Below are 25,550 nucleotides of genomic sequence, written 5' to 3'. Positions count from 1 at the left end.
AAAACCCGTTAAGTTCCAAGGACACTTTGCCAAAATATCTCTGAAAAGGATGGATGTTTAATGATCACATCCATCAATCCGGGGATGCGAGACTTTTAAATTGCATTGTGTCATTATCATGTTGGGGAATGTGCGGGCGCTTGAATATAAAAGCACCACGAATGCATTGTATGTCGGCATTTTGCTTCACCACATTGAACCATTCATCAAACATCGAAGCGCGCACATCAATCCTCAAAGCGGCTTTCTGTCACATGTAGATAGTAAACAGAGACTCTGACGTCACATTCCGACTTTTAGCACACGGCGCCCCCCGACTTTTTGCTGGCACTGCAACTCGCACACGCATCACGTTAATTTCTGGGAACGCATGGCAGCCGTGATGCGTGTGTACGTGTTCTGAGTGTGAAGTATAAACGAGCCCTTATGGCCTTCCTGAGGGGGGCTGGCTTACAGAATGTCCTGCACCGAATCCCCCCTTGGCACACCAGTTTGAGTCACAGACCTCAAAAAACTTACGAATAAAGACATACAAAATATTTATCAACTTTTAAATTACCCACAACGCGTGAAAACAAAACCAGAGAAAACACCAAATGAAGCCAGAAGAAATTCCAAAGACAGTCCTTACCTTCTCGATTTCCTCCAGTGAAATGCATGTCGCTGAATGTGGCGGCGCTGCTTCCACGCGGCTCATCGTGAGGTTTGCTTTCTCTCTGCCGTATTCTTCCACGACACACGGTTCAGCCTCCACTCCATCACCACCGGGGCTGCTCACCGACGAGTGTTGTTGTCCATTTAAAATCATCCCATAAAATGCCTTCCTGATAGGCAGGGCGCACATGTGGGCGTTCGGCCGCTCGGAGTTCTCGACTTGAGGAATCAGGAAAACCCGTCGCAGAACCAAAAGATCGACGACCGTTTTAGGCAGCTGTGCTTTCTCTAATGCGGCGAGAGTCCAGCGTGGCAGCAGTGATCTCAGCTGGATGTCATCGGTTGTAGACGCCCCGCTTGTGAAAAAACCTGACAGATTTCTTTCTGGTATTTTATACACCTGCATTTGGGAGGAGAGATATTCTCGCACCTCTTCTCTGTCAGAGACGGGCAGAACATTCAGCACGTTCTCCATGGCGACTTTTAGGTCTTGGAACCGTGACAGCCATTTCAGTAGGCTATGGACAGTGGCCTGTTTCTCCATTCTATATGCTGACGTGTGGCTACTGGAAACCACGTGACAGACAAAGCGATACATCACTTTCATATCGGAATAATCGTTGCCACTGATCACAGCAAACAGAGGAAGGAGATCCTTATTCATTCCCTTGAAATTAGCGCAAAATTTTTTGATGAAATAACACTTAGCCGGGATGCGCCCCTGTGAGGCGTTCTCCCACTTAAACTGGGTCAGGGGACAAAATCCTCCCTTGAGGTCAAAGATGAAAAAATCCGTGTCTGTTGACAAGACCGGACAACTCCATTGATTGGCCAAGGCAGCGATCTCCTTGTCCGCTTCCAACAAGCACTGGACCAACGGAACCCCAAGTTTCGATAAGACCTGAATGAAGACATTCCTCGACAGCAGTGGCAGTAGCTCACCTTCACGCCCCATGGAGAGGTCACGTGCACTTTTGATGTGCCCTTCGGCCCGCAGTTTAGTCGTTTCTAATTTCTGGTCAGTGTGGTTGCAGCAGCCATCCAGAACAACATACGGTTGAATGTTGCAGTCGGATAGAGTTTGGAAAAACCTCTTTAAAGCCTCCGCATACAAGTCGTAATCTCCTCCATGTCGCTCGTCGAGACTCGAGTTGTGGTAAAATGTAAATAAAAGTTGTTGCCATCAATGATGATCTTGGTGTTCGTCAGCTTTACATCTCTGAAAAATTCCGGCCTTTGATCAGCGTAACCCCATAATCCTTGAACTCCCATTGTCACGATGTGTGATGAGCTGTTAAAAACAAGGAAGATGAAGGATTTATTCATTTAATCGTCTTCCAAAACTATTACAGTGTTGCAAGAGGAGAAACAAGCTTGGGAAGAAGCTCAAAATATCTCATCTCATCTCATTAACCTTTGCTCCTGGTGATGGTCACAGTCCCTGTCTGTTTCCAACTACAGATCTCATCCTAGAGAATTCCCAAGCCAGCTGAGAAGATATAAACCCTCCATTGTGTCCTGGGTCTGCCACAGGGTCTGGAGCAGCTCTAGGGGGAGCCATCCAGGGAGCATCCTTATGACATGCCTGGACCACCACAACTGGCTCTTCTCAATCCAGAGGAGCTGCGACTCCACTTTGAGCTTCTCAACCTATCATGGAGTGGCGGCTCAAACACACGGTGAAGGAACCTCATTTCCAAAATTGTACTTTCAGCCATTACTCACAGCTCATGACCATAGGTGAAGACGGGGAAGTACACTGAGAATTATGTCTTTCGACTCGGCTCCCTCTTCAACACCACCATTGACTGGTACAGCGCCCGCCAAACAGCTGCCACCACTCCAATCTGCTGGTTAATTTCATGCTGCCATTTTCCATCAGTCATGAACAAGACCCTGAGATACCAGAACTACCACAAAACACAAGCGCCCAAATCCACCCCTAGAGGACCAAACAGAAGTGGTGATCAATGTGGAAACTGAATTTTGGTTCCTCAAGCTGGGATGTCATGTACCAGTTGAAAAACGAAGGACCTGGAAATGGTCTCCAGACCGGAAACCTTGTCCCATAGACAATGTGGTGGGCAAAATACAATGAATGAGACATTTTCTTCTGCATGAGGACCAGAAGAAACCCACTGGACCCCAACAGAGGTCAGTCCTGACAAGAAAAAGTCCTCAGGAGACCATCTGGGGGAATCTGAACACACTTGGTGTCAATGAAGTCCTTTGGACCAGGCGAACACATCAGGACTTGACTTATAAAAGGTGGATAGCGTGGCACCAACTTGAATAGGGATGATCCAATGACATCACGTGTCATAAGTTACTGTTGTAACAGGGTAGCATCCGAGAGCCACCGTAGACAACAAAAGAGCTCAAAATGGTGGCATTTGTTGGTGGATGGATAGATAAATGTATTGGTCTGAACTCTCATTACCCATGGGGATTACGTTTCTGCAAAATCCAGCAGATATAAAAAAAAAAAATAATTTCCTTTATGGGAAAAGTGTTAGGGTTCCAGCAGGATGCTGGCTCAGGTGAGGAATAACAGGGGGAGATGGGGTCGGGTGGATGTGCCAGCCCCCCACACTCACCCCTTGAAGTTCAACAATGATCCTTCTGCAGGATCGCCTCTGTACACCTTCTTAAGACTTTTACTACCTCTATAGTGAAGTTTGAATGTCTTCCAAGTGCTCAGGCAGCTGCCCATGAGTGACCACAGCAGGCTGATCTGAGGACCTCACTAAACCATCCAATCGGTAGTAGCGACAGGCAGTGTGACCAAACTTCAGAGACTTAACGAGTGTGAGTTGATAACCCACACTAATGGAGAATTCCTTAATCAAGGTGAACATCGTGAAAGGGGCTCAGCAACTTACCCATGTCTCTTGGCGCTATGATAAACCCATTAATATTTATTCTGTTTAGCGTGCATGGAGTCTCAGACATCCATGCGCATCACAGACCTCCATCCATTTTCCATTTATCCGAAGCTTGGTCACAGGGGGAACAGTCTCACCAGTGAGGCCCATATGTCCCTTTCCCAAGCCACATTTGCCAACTGTGTTACCAGGCCATCTGATAGATGTAATCCTCCTAGTGAACCCTGGGTCTTCCCTGGGGTCTCCTAACAACTGATTGTGCCCATAAAACCCCAAACAGAGAGGTATCTGTATCAGATGCCCAAACCCCTTCAATTGGCCCCTCACATTGTGGAGGGTCAGCAGGTCTACTCCGAGTTTCTCCCGGATGTCTCCACTTCTCAGCCTATCCCTAAGGGAGAGCCCAGCCACCCAGCGGAGAAAGCTCATTTCAGCCACTTGCACTCGTGATCTCATTCTTTTGGTCATTACCGAAAGCTTGTGACCAGAGGTGAGGGTAGGGACGTAGACTGACTGGTAAATGGAGAGCTTCACCTTCTGACTCGGCTCCTTCTTTACCACTCCAGGTCAGTATAATGGCAGCATAACCCCACTTATTTCCTTCTGTCTATCTCACCATCCCTTTTCCTCTCACTCGTGAGCAAGACCTCGAGATGCTTAAACTTCTCCACTTTAGGCAGGAACTCACCTCCCACTCGGAGAGGGCACTCCACCTTTAACCTATTTTAACCTACCGAGGACCATTTGGAGGTGTTGACCCTCATCTCTGCTCCTTTGCACCAAGTCACAAACCTAAGGCCACTGAACTGGACCCCCCCTCCCCTCCCCAAACAGGACAAAGCAGAGCCCCACAACCAATGGAAATGCTGTGGATGTTTTTCCGAGTATGCGGACACAGCACTCACTGGGATTATTCATTAACAAAGCCAAAAGTGACAGAAATCAAGTGTTGTCACCAATAACAAACAACTAAGTCAAAGTACTACAAGCCAAAACTCAGAATGGTTGTATTTCACATTTCTGTTTCTTCTTTCTTGGACTTTCCTTGAATCTTTAAAAATGATCTGCTCAGAGGTTTCTCTGTGGTCTCTGTCTGGGTGTCTCATCACAGCCCCTCAAAATATAATCAATACTGGCTCTGACATGCACCTCTCCTGAACCCCCAATCGATCACCGACAGAGCCGGACCCCAGTTTGACTGCCCGCCACGGTTATTTATTTATGAGATCTTTTATGTTTGATTTACTCCAAAGCTTCATCTGCCCAATGGAAGGAAGGAGTGTCTGTGTCCCTGTCCTTCACAAACGAGCCACACCCAAGTGTCCCCCCGGGTGAGGGCAGGGCCACCGGTCCCCCTCTGCTCCTTTGACATGACAGTCCTCCAAAGTCAGACTTCACACACGATACTCACAATTTCTCGTCAGAAGGCTCGCCTTCCTTTCACCAGCAACAAAAGTTCAAACTAGGAAGTCGTCCTTCAAGTGTGTCTGTAGAATGAGGGCAGAGCCCGCCGCCGCTCTTGTGTACTCTCGGAAGTGACTTTCGTTTTTGTTTCTCCTGAGACACCTGATAGTCCCCACCTCAGCCTCAGGGTTTTTCTTTCTTTTTATTTTCATGAGGCAGATGACATCTTAGAAGATAAGCAGGCGACACCAAGTGGGCACAGCAGGGTGACAAGACGAGAACCAGAATTGAGGAGGATTAGCAGTGGCTTGTGATTATTGTAATGCTTGCATTTTTGTACAAATGACAAACAAAAAGAGGTGCAATGTGCACAGCTAGTCAGCGGCTCGAACAGACGGAAAGAACTTTATTTGGGATCCATAAATAATAATATAACAAACAACCGTTGTGTGCTTTGGGGACTCCTAATACACAAGTCCAAATAATGTCCAAAAAATGGCCACTAGAGAGGGATATCACTGTCAAACCCTGGCTAGTAATATGGGCAAGCACAGAGTCTTTAAAATTAAGAAGATTTACTTTCACGACAATGCGCTGTCTCAAGAAGTCAAAAAAATCCAAGCAGCACATGTGAACACAAGTAAACGCACGTCACAAAGTCAGCGTATAAACAAGATCCGAAGCAAAGAATGATGCACATAATCAACAAAAGAAACATTAACATAATTAGCGTAAATTAAAGAATAAAAAAATGAACCCCAGTTCCAGTGAGGCGCTATAAAGGAGTATTGCTGTTGGTATAAAGGAGGCCCCCATCATGTTGCTTGACACACTTCTGCTGAATGATTCATTGGCCGCAAGTCCTCAGAGTTGGTGTGTCACAGAGAGGATGTGCTGCGTTGTTCATAATGGCACTCAGTTTTGTCTTCATTCTCTCCTTTGCTACAACCTCCAGCAGGTCCAGAAGGCTCCCCATAACTGAGCCTGCCCTAGAAATCAGCTTCATCATTTGGTGGGTCTCTCGTGATGTGATGTTACTGGCCAAACACACCACACTGGCCATCACAGAGACGTAGAAGTAGTGAAGGAATGTCACCTTCCACATTAAAGGAACGCAGTCGTCGAAGACAAAAGAGCCTGCTTTGACTTTTCCTCTATAGCTCCTCTGTGTTCTGAGACCAGTCCAGCCTGTCAAAGCGTAGGCCGCAATGTCACAACATATTTATCAGATATTAACCACTATGACATTATTTACTTTTTTAACTTAATATTTTTTGCCTTGCAATGATACGAAATGATGAAAATAGGAAGGTGGTGTCACAAGAAAAATAAGCCCGACAGAAAAAAAATCGTGACCTAATGCAGCTTTGGGTCACTGTGACAGATTAAGAGTCTCCGTGACCCCTTGAACCCTTGGATCAGACGTCAGACACCAGATAAAAGTCCAATTATTTATTATATAATAATAATGTGCACCAAGCACCCTCCTCTCCACAATACTCAATAACAAAACAATAATAATAACAATAACCAATCCTCCACTCTCCCAGACACTTTGCCACCCTTCCTCCCAGCTCAGCTCAAATGTCTGGGCTTACTCATAGTCCTTTTATAGCCCCCAACCCGGAAGTGGTTCCAAACCAAACCCACAAGTCCATTTCCTTCCGGGTCAGGGCAAACAGTCCTCCTCTTCATCCCGGGAGCACGTCACTTCCTCGAGTCACGTGACTGACATGCACTCCCGGGTTATAGGGCATACAAGAGTCCACTAGCCCCTTCACAGCGACTCCTGGCGGCCCCCAAGGTATCCAGCAGGGCTGTGTATAGAAACTACAAAGTCCATGAGGCCCTGCTGGAACTCGGGGCACCAATATGCTGTCCGGAGGGCTCCTCCTAGCGGCCTGGGGGTGGCGACCGGAGTCCATAGCCGGTCGTCCGTCACAGTCACATATAACGTCTGTTCGGGCAATGTCTGACCGCATACACGTCCGTGGTCCCGTAAGTTTACAACAGAGCTCAGGTATCCTGATCAGGACATAACGGATGTAGCAAACACAACAGCTCCCTGCATGCCACACTTGCATCTCATGTCTCTTGTATAACAAGTGATGAGCTGTTGGTACCATATCGTACTTTCTATCATTACTTTAGCGTGAACCTCCCATACTCAGAAATAGAACACTTACCGTATAACAGTTGTGAACCACTATGGGGTGTTGTAGACACAATAGCACAGACACAGTCTTTGATGCCAGTAAAGAGATTTATTGCCACAAATGTCTTAATGTACTCCACAGCTTCGGCAGTATGACCGACCTTCTCCTCTCCCCGGCAGTTGAGCTTCATCCGACTACTCTCCCATCTCTGACTCCTGATACCCATGTGAAGAGGAGCAGCTTCCTTCCAGTGCTATCACAATGGATCCAGGAAGCACTGTTGGGTCAGGCAGAGCCTCTCCATGGTAGAAGAGTCTACCTCCAGCAGCTTCCCCTAGTGCCACTCGAGGACCCCAACAAAGCTCCCCACCAGAACTACAAGTCCCATGCAGCCCTGTAAATGTCCAAACGGGAAGCATGCCAGAGGGATGTCACCACCCAGTGTACTGGGGAAACACACGGCCCTGGGAAGCAGTCTGTCCCGTTCATCTATTACAGTGTTTCCCAAACTCGGTCCTGGTGAACCCCTGTGGCTTCCGGTTTTTGTTCCAACCAGATTCCTAATCAATGACAACACCTGATAACACTGAGCTCATTTAATTATCCATCCATCCATTTTCCAACCCGCTGAATCCGAACAGAGGGTCACGGGGGTCTGCTGGAGCCAATCCCAGCCAACACAGGGCACAAGGCAGGAACCAATCCTGGGCAGGGTGCCAACCCATCGCAGGACGCACACAAACACACCAAGCACACACTAGGGTCAATTTAGAATCGCCAATCCACCTAACCTGCATGTCTTTGGACTGTGGGAGGAAACCGGAGCGCCCGGAGGAAACCCACGTCATTTAATTAGTTGGTATTATTATTCTTTTATTCTACATTCAGAAAAGCACAGCAGCATGATTTTTACATTTATAAGACATTTAGAAATATTTCTGCTTTTGCTATAGATTTAAATGCTTAACTCTCTTTTGTTGATTTCATTATATTTTGCCCTTTCTCTGTGCAGTTTTTTCCCCCTTTGTTGTATCTTAATAATGACAATTTAAAATGAGCAGAGCAGACACGCAGGCAAACAACACTAAATAATCAAAGGCTGCAAGTACTTTACCAACCAACCCGCTAATGAGTAAATAATGGATTAATTAAACAATTAGAAGACCTAGAAAAGTAGAATGAAAATCAAGATGAAAATACTGTTAAAAAGAAAAAAAATATATTATTCCTATATAACTGCTTGGTACATTTTAATTTTTTTTTAAGCAAACTTAGTTTTCTAATTTCTATATTGTTCCCTAAACACAGAACTTGGGAAATATCAGTTCACTTAATTAGCCCAGGAGTTCAATTAAAAACAGAAGCTGTTTGGAATAAAAACCTGCAGCCACAGGAGTTCACCAGGACTGAGTTTGGGAAACACTGATCTATTATAACGACTTCCCGACCAGGTAAGGTACCACTAACACCCACATCCTTCCATTAAAAGGACCTTCTGTCCAGGTAAGGTGCCATCCATAACGGCCAGGATTCCAGCCAACCCATTTTGCCTAACACACAGTGTATATTTTGACTCACAGGCAGCCAATCTTGCGTATTGCATGTCTCTAGAGTGTTGTAGTCTGCAGATTTCAAAATCCTCCTTTTAACATATAAAGCATTAAATCGCCAAGGTCCGGCTTATTTGTCTGAATTTATCATGACTTACAAACCAGAGCGCACATTAAGATCTCAAGATACCGGTTTGTTTACGATTTCAAGGATTAATAAAATAACAATGGGAGGTCGAGCTTTTAGTTACAGGACCCCCTAAACTGTGGACTGGTCAGCCTGCTACTATAAGAGATGTCCCTTCGGTCTCAGCTTTTAAATCCCGGCTGAAGACTCACTACTTCAGTTTAGCACACCCTGACTAGAGCTGCTGATTAACTGTACAGACTGCATCTCTGTTGTCAGTCATTAGCACTAAAACAGAAGTAACATGATAGTTAGAATTTGATACTAACCCTCACCTATTCTGTTTCTCTTCTCAGTACTCAAATGTGGCACTTGGTGCCACGGCCCACCTGTCAAGTTCTTCTGCCTGCCTAAGGTAAAGTCATCCCTGATGGAGGATCGCAGGAATCGTGGGAAAGAGGGGTCCTTTCATTGGATTGGCAGGCCCAGTGTTGTTTCAGCTGTGGAATGGCCAAATGGGGAGGCAACTTGATGGATGAGGTCTCCAGGACTCCAAACAAATCCAAATCGTATTATGGGATATCATCTACTGTTAAATTCTGCTCTGTACTTCTAAAATTTTTATTTTTATACTGTATTGAGGATTTGTTCTGTGTATTGTATTGTATTGAGCCCCTTCTTTTTGACACCCACTGCACGCCCAACCTACCTAAAAAGGGGCCTCTCTTTGAATTGCCTTTCCTGAGGTTTCTTCCATTTTTTCCCTACGTTTTTTTTGGGTGTTTTTCTTTGTCTTCTTAGAGAGTCAAGGCTGGGGAGCTGAAAAGAGGCAGGGTCTGTTAAAGTCCATTGCGGCACTTCTTGTGTGATTTTGGGCTATATAAAAATAAATTGTATTGTATTGTATATTTGTGGTGTCATCTCTCCATTTTTAGTCAACACAGGTACACTACAGTATCCAATTTAGCTTTGCTAAGTACTGTTTATAATGTGGAGTTTGTACAACAGCTAAATCACATAGCATGCTGTTTCACAGAACGTGTTGTGGACGTGGGACAAAATTGTTGTTGACCAGTGAAACGATCATCAGGACACTGGAGGAATGGCTGCTGAAAATGGGGCTTTCCAGTCATATGTGAATGTGAAATTATGACGACTCCATTATTTCAAACACAATTAGTCATCTTTTGGCTATACGTTTAAATCGATTTATTGGCACCCAGATAAAGCCAAAAGTATCAAACATTTTCTGAGCGCTTTGTGTACTCACAGTTTTCCATTCCCAGTGTTTTCATTGTTTCATCCACTGTTGTCAAGCTAAATAAATGAAAGACTTGGTGAAATGTTTAGTAAAAATTCTAATATGCTCAGTCTTTTAAACAGTGCTGAAAAGAAAACCCTCGGTCAACCCAAGCAGGCAGTGGTAAAAATCAAAAGACACAAATCAAAACTCGGAAAGCACGACTGTGCCACATCTGCTTTGTGAAAATTTCTTTAACTTTTAATTTTGTTCTCAATTGGGAAAGAAAAAGTACAAAAAAAACTTTCCTCTAGGAAAGCATCTAAATCACAGTATGTCACCGTGTTGATTAGAAAGTGTAAACTCTAATGGGCTACCCATGTGTCCCAAATACTCGCCGTTACTGTCCAGTGTTGGTGGGCTTTAGTTACTCAGTAGGACATTTTGAGCAAGCCCAGCAGGTATCAATCACAATTAGGCATGAGACAAAACTCTGTTGGATGGAATTTCACAATACAAAATACTGCTAATACGAAACATGGCCACGTATCGTGAGACGAAATCACACGACTGAAATGAAACACAAATGGCAAACAGAAGCGTCTTTTGTCGAAAGCAGGGGATTTCAAAATTGGACTGAAGATTAGAACTAAGGTAGGTAGGGCGGGCCAAACTGACTGTACAATGGCAGAAGCGTCATTCGCTGTCCGCATAATGACGTGAAGGTGAAAGCTGCTGATGCACAGGGTAGAAATCAACCATATGTAAAAGTGGGCTGGCATCGCAGGTGACACGTTTCACACACGCATTTAACTTAGCGAGTCACGTCATCAGAGAATTATGGGAAATTGTAACGTTTTTTTCATAGATGCTCACTGTATTCACAGGCTTGTTTTGAAATTGAACTCTATTGAGACTGCCAAAGCACAAACATTAATCTTCATGAATTAGGGGGTTTAAGAAAGTCACGGCATCTGTTCTGGTTCCTGATGGCGGCCATACAGTTTTGTTTGTCTGTTTGCTGAAGTGCTTAGGTTTTTATATATGTTACGGCCAAAACCCGAAATCAGCCAAAGTGGGAAGTGTCCGGCCAAATTGGGAAATGGCCAATGTCGCTGTAATTTGACCAGCTAATGTCCAGTCTTTTCCTTGATTTTGGGATTTGGCCAGCCAGTTTGCGAAATAGCATGGGGTGATCGGCCAAAGTAGGAAGAAAAAATACATGAGCAGTGATTTGTTGCGCACTTAGTAGTGCAACTGCATCAAGAGTAGCCTTGGCCGCCGCTCAGTGATTGGGAAGATGCGACGGTTCGTAGTGATTTTTCTTCTGTGCCTACAGATTCCAGTGTGAGCCGTTTCTCGTGCAGAATGGAAAACTTACTTCTGAATCTGCATCTGAATTTTTAAGCATCTTTGCACCTTGAGTGGACAGTCTTACATCAGCACATCGAATTTTGGCCAGGGATTTCTCGTCACTTTGCAAAATGGCCAGCCAAAGTAGCATATACACTGGTCATTTCTAGAAATTCGGACTTTGGCCACACCTCTTGGCCAAAATGCGAAATGGCTGCCAATTCGGGAACTGGAAGAACTTTGGGTTTTGGCCGTAACATATACTCAAAGTCTACTGGGAGCAGCCAGTTGTACTGCAGTTCCCATGAGCCACCAATGTGCTCAGGACATACTGTAGATAACTCCTTTCATTGAGTGCATTCACATGTGCTTTAATAACCTGTTTATACATAAAACCTGGTTTCTAAAATGCCATGAAGAGAAGTTTGGCTTAATGGTCACTGAGAAATAAAGTTAACACATGCAGACTTCTTCCGTGAGTAACCCGTATTTGTGGCCACATAATCCCTTAACTGGGATACAGTTAAGGATTTTGTAGTTCGTTGCACTGTGTCAGCCTACACACGTCTTTGCTTTGCACACACAGCAGCCACAGTTAGAAAAGTCCACAAGATAAACTTCCAGAGTCAAATGCTTGGGCGACCGCATGGCTCCTTCTCCTCCTGGTTGAAATAATCTGTCTCAATATTTCACAAATTGGTAAATTTAACTTGAAGCGCTAAGCTCAACATCACAATGTCAGGAGCAGTGTTGTGGGTAACATGTTAAAAATAAAAAATATTACATAGTCCGATTACTTTTTAAAAAAACGAGTAACCTAACGCAATACAACTTTTTTTTTTATTGAAGTAAAAATACCTGTGTTATTATCATCCCTGCAGCACTGGATGTGAGGCATGAGGCACATGTACTTTTATGCCAGTCCTTTGCAGGGCTCATTCGCACAACCAAAGAGAAAAGAGTGAGCTGTGTGCAATCCAGTAACAGAAGCATTATTAATAAAGTGTTAAGTTTTAGTTTGTATTTGCTATAGATATGTTGAAACAGTGTCACCTGGTGACACAGCGGCCAGTGTTTATACCGTGAATGACCGGTGGCTCAAGCATAAATGTTATTTACTTCACAGCACATGAAGGACTAAACATACTTATAAAACACAAAAAAATTTCCAGAACTTCCATCCTCGTTTTTGGATTTGTGGCGGCCGATGATGACGTTTAACTCTTTTTTTGCACAGTTTAATGACGTTGAAACATTTTGCTAAAGGAGAACTCCAGAAGTAGACTTCCGCATGTGAATGGAGGTTTTTAAGAAAGCAGGTTTCTGGCTTAACTTGGTGACTCACCTCATCCCGGATTTGTGTGTGCGCATGAATGTGCACTCACTGAAATGGGATAGATAACAGAATTGAGGAATAATAAATACACCAGTGGATCTGTCAATAGCCGTCTACTAGCATGGCAGAGAGAGAAGGCAGCAAAATTCAAAACGCTTGATTTTCTAGTCAAATCTGATGCTGGTTCCCGCTATGTCTGTACCCCGTGAGCAAATGCAGGTGACACTGTCACGGCAGGAAGGTCTCGGGTTCCTACAGAGTGTCAATATTCTCATTTTTCTTAAAAGGAAATATAACGTTATACGTTCTTTATAGATCCAGTCAGGACCCACGGCTTGCAGGTAAGTAAGTTATTCGAGCAGGGTATAGTACTAGGGTGTTAGCCATAATGAATGTAGTGAGAAGTCAAGAAAAATGACCCCTTTTATTGGCTAACTAAAAATACAATATGCCCGCTTTCAACGCAACTTAGACCCCTTCTACAGGGAGGATGTAATACAGAAACTGGAGTTCCCTGTGTTTATACAGACGACAGGACAGATAACAACCATTAAGTGAGACATCTTAAATGTACCGCTACTACATGGAATTGAAGATCCAGTGGAAGAAACTGGCACTCATGGACAGCGACATCTGGAAAAGGAAAACCTTATCCCGAAAGGCATCATGAGCAGGATATAAAAAGACGGCCATTACTGGAGCGACGTTATTGGAATTTGATGTGAGCTCAGAAAACAAAAAAGATCAATTTAGATCTGGGGGGTTTTGTACTGCACCCACTTTATATCATAGGTGGTCCTTATAGTCAGGTGTACAGAGTACAGTGCAACATGTCTGATGTTACTGCAGGATAAATATTTTATGTTACTATTTAGGCTTTTACTTTTAACAAAAAAAAAAAGGTCACAAAATTTGCATTCAAATCAGTGCACAAATACATATTTTGCAGTGTTTCCCCTAGGAAATGCTACCCCCTGATAGATGTGTTTCCTTACATTACATCCTTGTTTGCGACTCTAATCACGCACCTCCAGGGTTTTAAACTGTGAAAGGCAGATAAGAACTAATTACAGCAGAACCCTCGGATTTTTACTATGGCCTGAAAATGTTAAATGTAAAAATTCCAAAAAATAAACGATTTCTAAGTTTCAAATCTTGCGCCATTCTGAGTACGTGCTTTTACCACTTTTTATACACAGCGGCTCATCTGCAATGGCGCATTCCGTGTGCAGTGAGAACCCAGCATACATGGGGTCGGGGCGCCTCTGTGTCTGATGCCGTTTTTGCTGCGCTGACAGTTTCATTAGCGAGTAAGAGAGAGGGAGAGAGGGGACAATTAAACTCCACTGTACATTATTATATTACTTTTTATTTTATTTTTAAATTTTATTTTATTTTTATTGTTGGTAATGTCTTATTGTGAATAATTTATCAATTAAACTTTATCATAGGTAAGCATCTAAGTGTTAAACGACTTGTATACAGGGTTCGCTACTTATCTGTGGTGTCAGGCAACATTAAAGGTTTTGGACTGTATCACTTATAGATAAGGGGCGTCTCCTGTAATCATTTCTCCAACAAAATTAACATTTGTGAAACTGTAAGAATTACCGTCAGCTGCCCACCTTTGTTTATTGTTTCACGTCTTCAAACTTGTGCAGTCAGTGAAAAAAAGTTCTACAGCCACGTATGACATACGTCAGATAAGAGGACAGTGGGATTTGGGGGGGATCGTAATACCTTTATGAGCTGGGAAACAGATCACGGGAGCATTCAGAACAAGTTACAACATTGTACTGCAGTAAAGACATCTTTCTATTTTTCTTCCACACTAACAGCGAATAACACAAAATATTCAGTACATTTCTTTTACGAAAGTTTCATATCGTGAAGTGTGAATTGCCAGACGAATTGTACCGTGGGGCTAAGTGTTTTGTCTCATGCCTAGTCACAATTTAACACAACCTAACATCACCTTCTCTAAGTCAGAAAAGGCTTCAGCCCACTGCTGTGCCCACAAAGTACTTTGGTCAAATCAAACTAATCTTTAATTTCAGTATACTAGGAAAAAATCAGTCATTGGAGAATAATTTTGGTTCCTTCTGATTACATTTGACAGGATTTGTTTACTTGTGTATTCATTTATTCAATAACACAACTAATATACCACACTTTATTAAACTTGAAATGAAGCCTGATTTCTGTACAACTTCAGTACTTAGTCATGCATAATCCTGTATTTGCACCCGTTTCATTCAATACCAGGTCACACATAATTCAGTTCACACTTTCTCCATAAAAATACAAACATAAAATGTTCTTTTTTTTGTTTATGTATAAAAAGGTTTGTCAGTCACAAAAAGACATGAATTTATAGTGGTCATCACCTGTTAAGTCATCTGTATACAAAACGATAGCACAAGGGTCTCCCAGAATTTGTTCATAAACATAATCATAAATTAAAAGAATCTTTTATCACTCAGTCATCAAATGGAATGCCTCAATGTAACATCCAAACTGCACTTTCAATATCCATCACCATATTTTATAAGGAAAAAGAAAAACTTAAAAATTAAAAAAATACATACAGTACCAATAAAAGCTCTAAAAATTATAGGAGTAAAAGTGACATAAATATTGTTTGTTTTGTTTTTTTTTAATAGATACCTCTAAACAAGGATACTGTAACAAAAAGCAGCAAATCAAATCTTCAAGGAAAAAACGGTGTGGCCTACATCACCTGTAGTTCAGCAAGTGCCTTCCTTGTAGAGTTCAAGGTGTGGATGCGCTACTAAGAGTTTGAAATACAAGTCTTAATACAAAATAATAATTACAGCCAAATACTCGGGGCTTTCTCCAGTCCTTGATCATCTTGAGATACAGCTAAATTGTACATAAGATGCAATATGCATCATACTTCATGAAAGGGGACATTTTCTTTTTGGATTCGATCCCTTCCTTTTTGTATCTTCTTTATGATCTCAGATACAATGCAAACTGAAGAGGTTAATCCAAGCAGAAAAATTAAATCTGAAAGAGGAAAACAAAGGAAAATGAAGACATAAAACAATGGAACAATAAACAGAAACCAACAGCATAATAAAATATACATTCATCACATTAAGGACATCCAATTCTGTTGTGCCTCGGAAGGGAAGCGGGCATACCACATACATGATGACATACAGGTCTCCAGATAAGAAGAGTCGTTAACTCAGCCAAAAGCTGAAACTGTAACTCACTATAACTAAATCAAAGTCAAAGAGAACAGCAACTGGTCAGTGTGGTTTGAAACACACAAACAATACAATAAAATACAACTTATTTTGTGTATAGTGCTCTTCACTGAGTGCTGGCATAGAGCACTGTGAACAATTCTGGGCTAAAATACAAGTACAGATTTTATTAATTACTAAATACAGTGAATTTAAATACACTAGAAGATATTTTTTACTCTTTGGTCCGCAAACTCAGACAATACAGAAGTCTCACCCTTCACAGCCTCAATAACTTTGACCCCAGACATTATGTAATGCAGTCTGCTCCGGGGTATCACCCATAGTAAGACCCTAGCAACTGCCAGAACAAACCTGCACAAAATGGTGATGCCTAGGAAAAGGAAAATGGTGTGGTAGGATGGCACAAATCATTTTTAGGCTAAAGCCAATAAAGTTAATAGCAGAAATGGACTCAAGGTTACAAAAACGAAAAAAAAAAAAAAAAACCACGGAGAAAAAATAATTCAGAATATAAAGAGTTTCATAAAGAAATCAACAGGAAAACCCACTTTATAATTTTGCGCTCTACTTATCCCATAAATACAAGCCTGACTCCTCTTTCTACTCCTTGCTACGCAAAGCTTTCTATAACGCTATCTTGTTTTCCACTATCCGGTCTTGCAATCTTGCTTCTTACGCAACAGTGTGCTAGAATTCTGTATGCACAAATGTTAAAATCACCAATCACCAGCACACTCAAGAGTTCAAAATTATACACGGATTCCATCCAACCCTCCATAATATCCATTTAAAGATCCACTTTGTCAGCTCTCTTCCTTAAATATTTGAGGCACGTCCTCCATTTGCTGCTCTCTGGTCCTATGTGGCCAAATCTCTCTCATCTGTTCTTTCTGTGTATGTTCCCTGGTCACCTCAAGTTCTCCTTGGCTATACTCGCATCATAAGCCTCACTGCTCAATTCCCATGTGTTTGCTCAGATTGGATTTGCCTATCTTGATGGTTCATATTTATAAGTAGAAGTGACCTGTGTCAGACTGTCAACTCATTTACCTTCCAAAATGGCATACATAGAAAATTTTAAAAAATTGAGTGTATCAATACCAGCTTTTGGACTTCAGTACCGGAACCAAAATGCTTACCTCTTGAAGTTCAAACTGTGTCAAAGCATGTAGATTCATTTCATGATGTCAACAAAACGGACGTCTTTCAAAAAATGAAAACAAAAAAATGAGGGTGGAGTGAAGTGGGGATTAAGAGGAAAGTTGACATTTACTTCGGGTACTGAAAATCCTAAAATACTGATTCTGTACCGTTTTGAAATCATTTTTTTGGTACTTTTCCAGTACCAGTATATCAAGCAACTCTAAGTCAAGTCAAGTTGGGGAGCATGCACTGGTACAGTGTATTGCCGCACCCACCACGCAACGAAACAGCTCGGGATCCCGGTTGGCAACACACGGTCCAATCCCACCCTCCGGAAATGACCCTCTATCTGTCATAATCAGGTGTTAGGTGGGCGTCCCCTTGGCCTGGTCCAGTCGCTCGGGTCCTCAACAATGAGTGTCCTGTGAGCTGGATCACCCTCAGGGAATCACACCACATGGCCGTAGTGCCGTAACTGACGCTCTCTCACAAGGTCATGTGCCTCATTTGGAACTCCATGAGCCTCATTTGGAACTCCATGAGCAACACAAAGTCAAACCAGCGGTACCCAAAGATTCTCCGGAGAGACACACATGAAGCAGTCCAGTCTTTGTCTCAGGTCACTGGATTGCGGCCATATCTCACAAACAGAAAGCACCAGGACTCTAAATCCTTGGACCTTCACCCTTTTACAGATATCGGGAGCATCACACAGCCCATTCCAGTGACCTCATGACCCATCATGCTCTCCCAATCCATCTACTGACTTCATAGGAAGAGTCACTAGAGACATGAATGCCACTGCTGAGGTAAGTAAACCTCTCGACGAGGTCGACACTCTCTCTGCAGACAGACACACTGCTGATGGCTGTGCTCAAGAGGTCATTAAAGTAATTCTAATCATACTTTGTTATTTTTCTTTTGATTTCAGCCTTGGCTATTAAATGGGACACCAAGGTGGTACCCCAACTCTTGACACTGTCCCTCACTATCTTATATAATTAATTCTATACATATGAATACACACTTAAAGCATGGCATAGCTTGAATTATCTAATACGTTGTGTACTTCTAACTGTCTGACTTTCCTAGTAACTTTCATCAGCCTATGGCAGAGTTCCTAAAACATTTTATAATCTCAATCCAATCTTGCCCTTTTTAGGGTCTTTTGAAATAAATTCTTTATTGAAAATACTCCTTGTCAGAACGGAAGAGGAGGGTTCCCCTTGGATATTTGAGGGCAATCAATGACAGGATGAGTGGGGGAACGGTTGGCTGAGGGTGAGGTGGCAATCAAGGACAATTGTCGGAACAATATCATTGGTTAATCAACCAGTGGCAGATCACTATGCAAGCCATACGCAATTCATTATCACTAAATTCAACAGTAAGTCGTGAATCAACAGCATGATCCCACAAACCATTTTGGGTCGTGACCCATAGTTAAAGAAACCCTGGTCTACAGGACAATTTACTACTTGTTAACAGCTTTTCTTATGTATGTTAAGACTAGGAACCTCTCTTGTGTGGTCAGAAGGGCTAAAGTAGAACAGAGACTTCATTTGCCGCTCTCCAATAGATCAATTGAATAAATAAACACAGGTTGGAGTACGAAAAAGTGAACTGTCTCTGACCGGCTGGCTCGAGCTATTATAGCTGGGTGCCGTTGCGATTGCAGAGCCTCGTTGTCGTGACGGGGTCAGCAGCCCCAACTGTGCATTAGTAAGGAAGCTGTGAGCCAGTGGGTACAGACGTGCGTGACAGAGATCCGGAAGATGTATTCTCTGCAACAGAGGATTGGAATAGTGGAAGCTTAAGTGTCTGCCGTCTTTCAACTGAATGGAGCGACATGTCACACTTCTCGCGAGTGACTTTCTCAAATTCACAACATCTTCACAGAAGAATGAACAGTCAGCAGAGGTTTGTGGCAACCAAGATCACCGGACCTATCCACTTGCGACTTTTACCTTTGGGGCAATCTGAAGGGAAAAGTGTATGTCAATAATTCAAAGACATTAGAGGAACTGAAGGACAATATTCAGAGTGAAACTGTAAAAATTGAATTGGCTGAGTTGCGGCGCGTCTATGACAATACGGTGCGGAGTGCAGAAAAGTGTATTGACGCTCAAGGAAATCATTTTCAGCACCTCCTCTAACCAGTAAGTACAGAGTTTTGTATTGCATATCTTTCGTTTCGTGTACGGGCTAAGAAACATACGTCGACATTGGAGTCGGAGATGGTTCGGTTTTTCGTGCACCACACTGTATATATACACTGAACCCTTTCCAGAAACACTTGAGAATGTTTACTTGAAAGTAATTTGTAAAAGGTCAAAAAAAATGTTTTCATGTTTTGTTGTCAATATTTAGTGAGCAAATTAAATACAACTTCTACCTTTTTTCTGTGGTTAAATATTTATAACACAAGTAGCAAAGCCATAATAACATTTTACACACAATATGCATCCAGAAAGAAAAATGAATGAACAAAGCTATTGGTGTGTGCAAAACAAAATAATACAGCAATATAGCGATTTGTGATAATGTTTACATATCTTCTGAAAAGAAATAATAAATACTATTATACTACTCTAATATTAGAGTAATGTATCTCTGTGCTCTTCAAAAAAGAAGGCTTACCAAATATGCTGAGGCTTTCTGTCTGGAATACTTTCTGCAGTGGTGGAAAGTAAACTACAAGCAGCTGCCCCATTATGGATCCCAGCACCGCATAACAAAACATTTTGTTGCTACACAAACCAATCTCAAATACGTATCTAGTCTGTGGAGAAAAACAAAGTATTATTAACATAAATCCATCATTATGCCAGTGTTGAAAATGTTCTTTGCAATCCCCAAAGTTTGTGAACTTGAAATAGCAAATCTGAGTGGTGATAAAAAGGCCCTTGAACAAAGCCCCCTTAATGCACTTGCAGTATTATATTAGTGGACCCTTATGTTCTCAGTGCTTAAGACATGGCAAGGTGTATTATCTACATCTAAAATTGACATGGACAGGATTAACCAGATCACGTTACTCTACCTGGGTTCAGAACATGTTGGCAATGTAAGACGGAAACTCTCATGGACTGCAACCTGAGGAAGAGTCAGGTAGACAGGCCAGGCAAGGCATAGATAGGCTGCAGGTGATGAACACTGGAAACGTCTTAAATAATTAAAATAATCAACACAGCTGGTGTGAAATCAGAACTCCTCACCTGTGACCTTGAACTTAATGCATTGAACATGTCAAAAAATACAAAACAAGTGAAGGTCATTGTTGTGTCTCTTGGAGTGATGACATTGTCACGTAGCTGTGGGAAAGAAGTAAAATGAATTACTTGAGTAACTTAATATAAACAAACAAAAAAAAAACTCTTAATAGGTACATTTAAACAAATATTTATTTTAAATAAGCACTCCTCAAATCAATCATGATCAGAAATGAACACTGACTGGCCTTTGTCCTTGTTTCTTAGCTGGATACAAACAAAAAGCTTTCATACAGTTAACATCATGGATTTCAAGGCTATGGAATACTTTACCCAAAAATGATAATTTTTTAATATGTTACTCAGCCGGCGAGAAATGTGTAATCTCATATTTTTATGGAGAAAGGAGATGATAAACTTTCTGACAGAATAGGCACCTTTACTGACCAACGTAGACAACAGCAAATAATATAAAATAACATCCATGAAAAAATCACAAGTTACTTGAGTAATGTAGAATGGGCGTCAATAGTGAGAAAGCTTTGGAATTGAAGACCCGCTTCTTCCCTCATTCATTGGTCAAGAGTTCTGTATTCTACTCAAAAGCCCATTCTCATTTGAAAGTGTTCCAACTGCGTGTGCATCTGATTCTCCTTAAGTATTCATTTAACAACAATTTAACAAAAAAGGCATCCATTTGGCCTGTTGTGAGCATATGAGTAGTTAACTTGTTGCATGGATTATGCAACATATAGGACATTTTTGATATTGTTATAGCACTGGTCACCACAGATGTTTATTTTATAAGAAACATTCTGTTCTCCGTGAAAACATATGATTAAAGATTTTTGGATGGGAATATTCTTCTATAATTTGCATAACTGTCAAGTGTTTCACAGCTAAACACTCAAACTGATCAACAACAAGGCTGTCACTCTCAGACTAATTAGAATTATTTAAACAAAACCTCTCAAGCATGATAAAAACACTGAAAATTTACATAAGCATTTGAGATTGATATTAATTTTAAAAAGTCTGAATTGGCTGTCCTAATTCGGGGTGTTCACAAGAAATGTTAATGATTTACTTCAAGAGACAGAAGTACATAATAAACATGAATAATTGTGTCAGAGATTTGAAGTATTAAAATGTGTGCCTCAATTTAAATTAAAGTCTAAATATTCTTGTTTGTAATAGTAGTGAGAAGTCAAGCAAAAAGAGCCCTTTTATTGGCTAACTAAAAAGATTACAATATGTCAGCTTTCGAGGCAACTCAGGCCCCCTTCTTCAGGCAGAGATGTCATACAGAGACTGGGTTTATCAATAGCACCTGACGACCCCGACTCTCTTGATTCACTGACCCCAATGTCTTACTTGTGTTTCTGAATGGATGAGTAGTAATTTTCTCAAACTAAATAAAGAGAAAACAGAAATTTTAGTGATTGGCAATAATGGATATAACGAGGTTATTAGGAATAAACTTGATGCATTAGGATTAAAAGTCAAAACGGAGGTAAGGAATTTAGGGGTAACTATTGACTCTGACCTGAATTTTAAATCACATATTAATCATATTACTAGGACAGCATTTTTCCACTTAAGAAATATAACAAAAGTTAGATCTCTTATAACACTGCAGGATGCTGAGAAATTGACCCACAATTTTGTTTTCAGTCGACTAGATTACTGCAACGTTCTCTTCTCAGAACTACCCAAAAAAGACATAAATCGATTGCAACTAGTGCTGAATGCAGCTGCTAAAATCGTAACTAGGAAAAGAAAATCTGAGCACATCTTTCCAGTTTTGATGTCACTAAATTGGTTACCTGTGTCATTTAAAATTGACTTTAAAATCCTGCTTATAGTTTACAAAACTTTAAATAATCTCGCTCCATCTTATATTTTGGAATGTCTTACACCTTACACTCCAAATGAGTGTCTGCTTAGAATTCCAAGAGCTAAACTTAAAAGAAGTGGTGAGGCGGGCGTCCTTCTGCTGTTATGCACCTAAAATCTGGAATAGCTTGCCAATAGGAATTCGCCGGGCTAATACAGTGGAGCACTTTAAAACACTGCTGAAAACACATTACTTTAACATGGCATTCTCATGGCTTCATCTTAGTTTAATCCTGATGCTCTGTATATTCAATTAATTATCACGATTATTCATGTTGGCTCCAAAATCCATACTAACCCCTACTTTCTCTTCTGTTCTTTTTCCGGGTTTCTGGGGTGGCGACCTGAGCCACCACCACCTGATCAAAGCACCGTGTTTTCCCTACATTGATGGAGTAAAGGCCAGAAGTCCACATGACCGTCATCATCAAGTTCTTCCATGAGAACCCTGAATACCATGAGGACTGATTGATGTCATTTATGTGAGGTAGAATGCCTAGAGGGGGCTGGTCAGGTGGTCTCGTGGCCTGGACCCCCAGCAGATTTTATTTTTTTCTCCAGCCGTTTTTTCTGTCCTGCCTGGCCATTGGACCTTACTTTTTTTTCTATGTTAATTAGTGTTCCCTTATTCTAATTTTTATTTATTTTGTGTTTTTTTTCTCTTTCTTCATCATGTAAAGCACTTTGAGCTGCATTATTTGTATGAAAATGTGCTATAGAAATAAATGTTTTTGTTGTTGGAGTTCCCTGAGTTTACATACACACTAGGACAAATAACAACATCGGAAAACCTTTAAGTGAGACATCTTAAATGTTATCATGATGCCTTTCAGGATATGATTTTCCTTTTTGCATTTTGTTAAGAAGATGTCGCTGTCCATGTGTGTCAGTTTCTTCCACCGGGTCTTCAATTTCATGTAGTAGCAGTACATTTCGGTGTCTTCTATGTCTGTAGTACTAGGGTGTTGTACCGTGTTAGCCATTATGAATGTAGTGAGAAATCAAGCAAAATGACACTTTTTATTGGCTAACTAAAAAGATTACAATATGCAAATTTGTCATCCTCTGGTGGAGGTCCATTGAGAGACAGACCTCTAGTAAAGAATCAACATTCAAAAATAATATTTGTAATCACTGACCTTGAAATAATCTAAAACGATACCCCAAATGCTTATTTATGAAATTTGTCAATTTTAACCTTCTGTGAGTGGCTCTTGGGAGGGCTAGGAGCAACAGTAAGGAATCAAGTATCAAAAATATAATCATACCTCAAATTCACATAAAATGACGCTCCACGGGCAAATATTACTGATCCCTATTTTTTCATAGTTTTGTAAAAAGGAGTAACTTTGACTTCTCATATCCCATAAGGGGCGGAACCTGTGGGGATGGTTGACATGCCCTGCACAACTTCAAGTCCTTCTGATTATTTTTCCTTTCTATCACAAGGACATAATTTCCAGCACAAAATATGGTCCAAAAATGGCGTTTTTTTTTAGGGTCCGGAGGGGACAAAAATTGGAAGCAACCCCAAAAAGCACAACATCTTGCATAAGTAAATATCAAGACGAGTTGAATGGTATGTCAGATGTGTACTGGTGAGTCCGAAGATGCTGGACAAACAAAAAACAAATGATTTCAAAGCGTTCATGACGAACACAAAAATGATCCTTTATCCAACTTTTAGGGGTGATTGTATTGCATTTCTATAGTTTAAATCAGTGGTTCTCAAACTGTGGGGCGTGAAGTAACAAAAAGGGGGGCGCGAAGATGTAAAATAAAGAAAACAAGAATCGAAAATATGAAAAATACATCTATTGAAACCAAAACAAATTAACTTAAAACTACATTCTGATACTAGAAAAATAAATATAGAGTTAGATAAATGTCGATAAAAGTTAAGCAGGTATAATAAAATATGCATCTATGATATATCCTTAATTAAAAAAGAACAAATTGGTATTAGTGAGCTCCTTTCAAAAAAACGTTAGGGGGGCGCAATTAAAACTGTTACGAAAACTCGGATCGCAAATACTTAAAGGTTGAGAAATGCTGGTTTAAGCGGTGATGGCCCATGGATCACTAGAAATTCAAAGTCTAGAAAATGGCACTGGAGATGTTCTCATGGTTTAGTTTTAAACCCGTCAAAGTAAGAACATTGGTCAGCTTTATTAAATGGAGATGGAGGTGGGCTATGAATTGAAGTTTCTGTTAGGCCTAATGGAGTCTGCGCCTTTGTGCTACACTTTTGTCTTCACTAAAAAAAAAATAACCTTAATCAGTGCTGCTACCGAGTCAGCAGGAAAGGGATGCAAATTACATTAAAAAAAAATTAAATCCTTTATACACAAAAGCACCATGAAAATCTTTTATATGAAACAAAAATGAATAACTTTGGAAACATTGACACTGTAAGGCCAGTTAAATGAAACAAATGTATTTTTCATTCTACAATCCATACCTCTCTCCAGAAGACAAACAGTGTGCCACAAACAATGATGAGCGATGAAACCAAGATCTTCACAATCAAATTCTTAGTGAGAATGCTGTCTTTAACATTTCTGGGAGGTTTCCTTATGACGTCCTTATCAACAGGCTCAACCCCCAAGCTGATGAAGAAAAGAATAATTAAGAAGCAGATTAAAAAGAATACCTTCTAAAATTAATTTGATTATTAAAGTATTGCCAACAAACGATAATATCAAGTAGCATAACATCACATTCCCCAACCTGTTAGTCCAGTTCAGGGCTGCGTGTGGTCGGAGCCTATACTGACAGCACAGGAGGCCAAGCAGGAAACAGCTGTGGACAGGGAGCACTTATGCATGGCGCTGCACTCACACAAGGAACAACTGGGAACCACAAATCAGCCTAACATGTTTGGGGATGTGCCAGAAAAACTGGAGGAAAACCTACACAGACAATGTCCAGGTGTGGGATCTGAACTCGGGATTCAGAACCTGCGAGCAGCAGCGGTTCTACCAACATTGATTAGTATCATAAATAAGGGCATTGGAGGGGATTTGTTTTTATTACTTCTCTTTTCTTTCCCAAGCTTCCACTCGTCAAAATGTAACTGATTTTTTTTTTTTTAAACTCCCATTTTTTTCTGAGCTGTCTTGAGAAAGAAAGAGCAAATTAACAAATAAAAAAAACAAGGAAAAGTTTGCCCAAATAAGTACCTAATATGTTTCATTTTCTCACAGTTTCAAACCTCAGCATTAACAGGTTATTTATATTTGTATTTGTGATTCAAACATCTGCCTGTGTTCACATTTTGCCAAAAGTGATAAGCTATCACTCCAAAAAGACTCAGGGATCAAGTCAGGCTACACTTAATATGAAAAATCTGTGA

General features: G+C 41.2%; 2 protein-coding genes across 4 annotated transcripts in view; both read right to left on the bottom strand.

Annotated features, from left to right (window-relative positions):
• The window catches only part of LOC114664079 (protein asteroid homolog 1-like), a 39,295-nt gene extending 37,293 nt beyond the window's left edge, over positions 1 to 2,002 (bottom strand). Inside the window, 2 exon segments of the mRNA XM_051936118.1 lie at positions 632 to 1,821; positions 1,824 to 2,002. Coding sequence (XP_051792078.1) covers positions 632 to 1,821; positions 1,824 to 1,980 — 1,347 coding nt within the window. The 5' untranslated portion in view covers positions 1,981 to 2,002.
• An 8,250-nt stretch (positions 2,003 to 10,252) lies between these two features.
• Positions 10,253 to 25,550, bottom strand: part of atp2c1 (ATPase secretory pathway Ca2+ transporting 1) — a 130,421-nt gene continuing 115,123 nt past the window's right edge. For all 3 annotated transcript variants that reach the window (XM_028817894.2, XM_028817892.2, XM_028817893.2), the window contains 4 exons: positions 24,657 to 24,804; positions 20,306 to 20,401; positions 19,728 to 19,869; positions 10,253 to 15,735 (listed from right to left, as the gene is read on the bottom strand). In XM_028817894.2, the coding sequence (XP_028673727.1) occupies positions 15,617 to 15,735; positions 19,728 to 19,869; positions 20,306 to 20,401; positions 24,657 to 24,804 (505 nt within the window). In that variant the 3' untranslated portion in view covers positions 10,253 to 15,616. The remainder of the gene's footprint in view (positions 15,736 to 19,727; positions 19,870 to 20,305; positions 20,402 to 24,656; positions 24,805 to 25,550) is intronic.

Source organism: Erpetoichthys calabaricus, chromosome 13 (genome assembly GCF_900747795.2).
Source record: "Erpetoichthys calabaricus chromosome 13, fErpCal1.3, whole genome shotgun sequence".
NCBI classification, from domain to species: domain Eukaryota; kingdom Metazoa; phylum Chordata; class Cladistia; order Polypteriformes; family Polypteridae; genus Erpetoichthys; species Erpetoichthys calabaricus.
The sequence above is the reverse complement of the archived record's forward strand: the minus strand, read 5'-3'. Positions and strand labels throughout refer to the sequence as shown.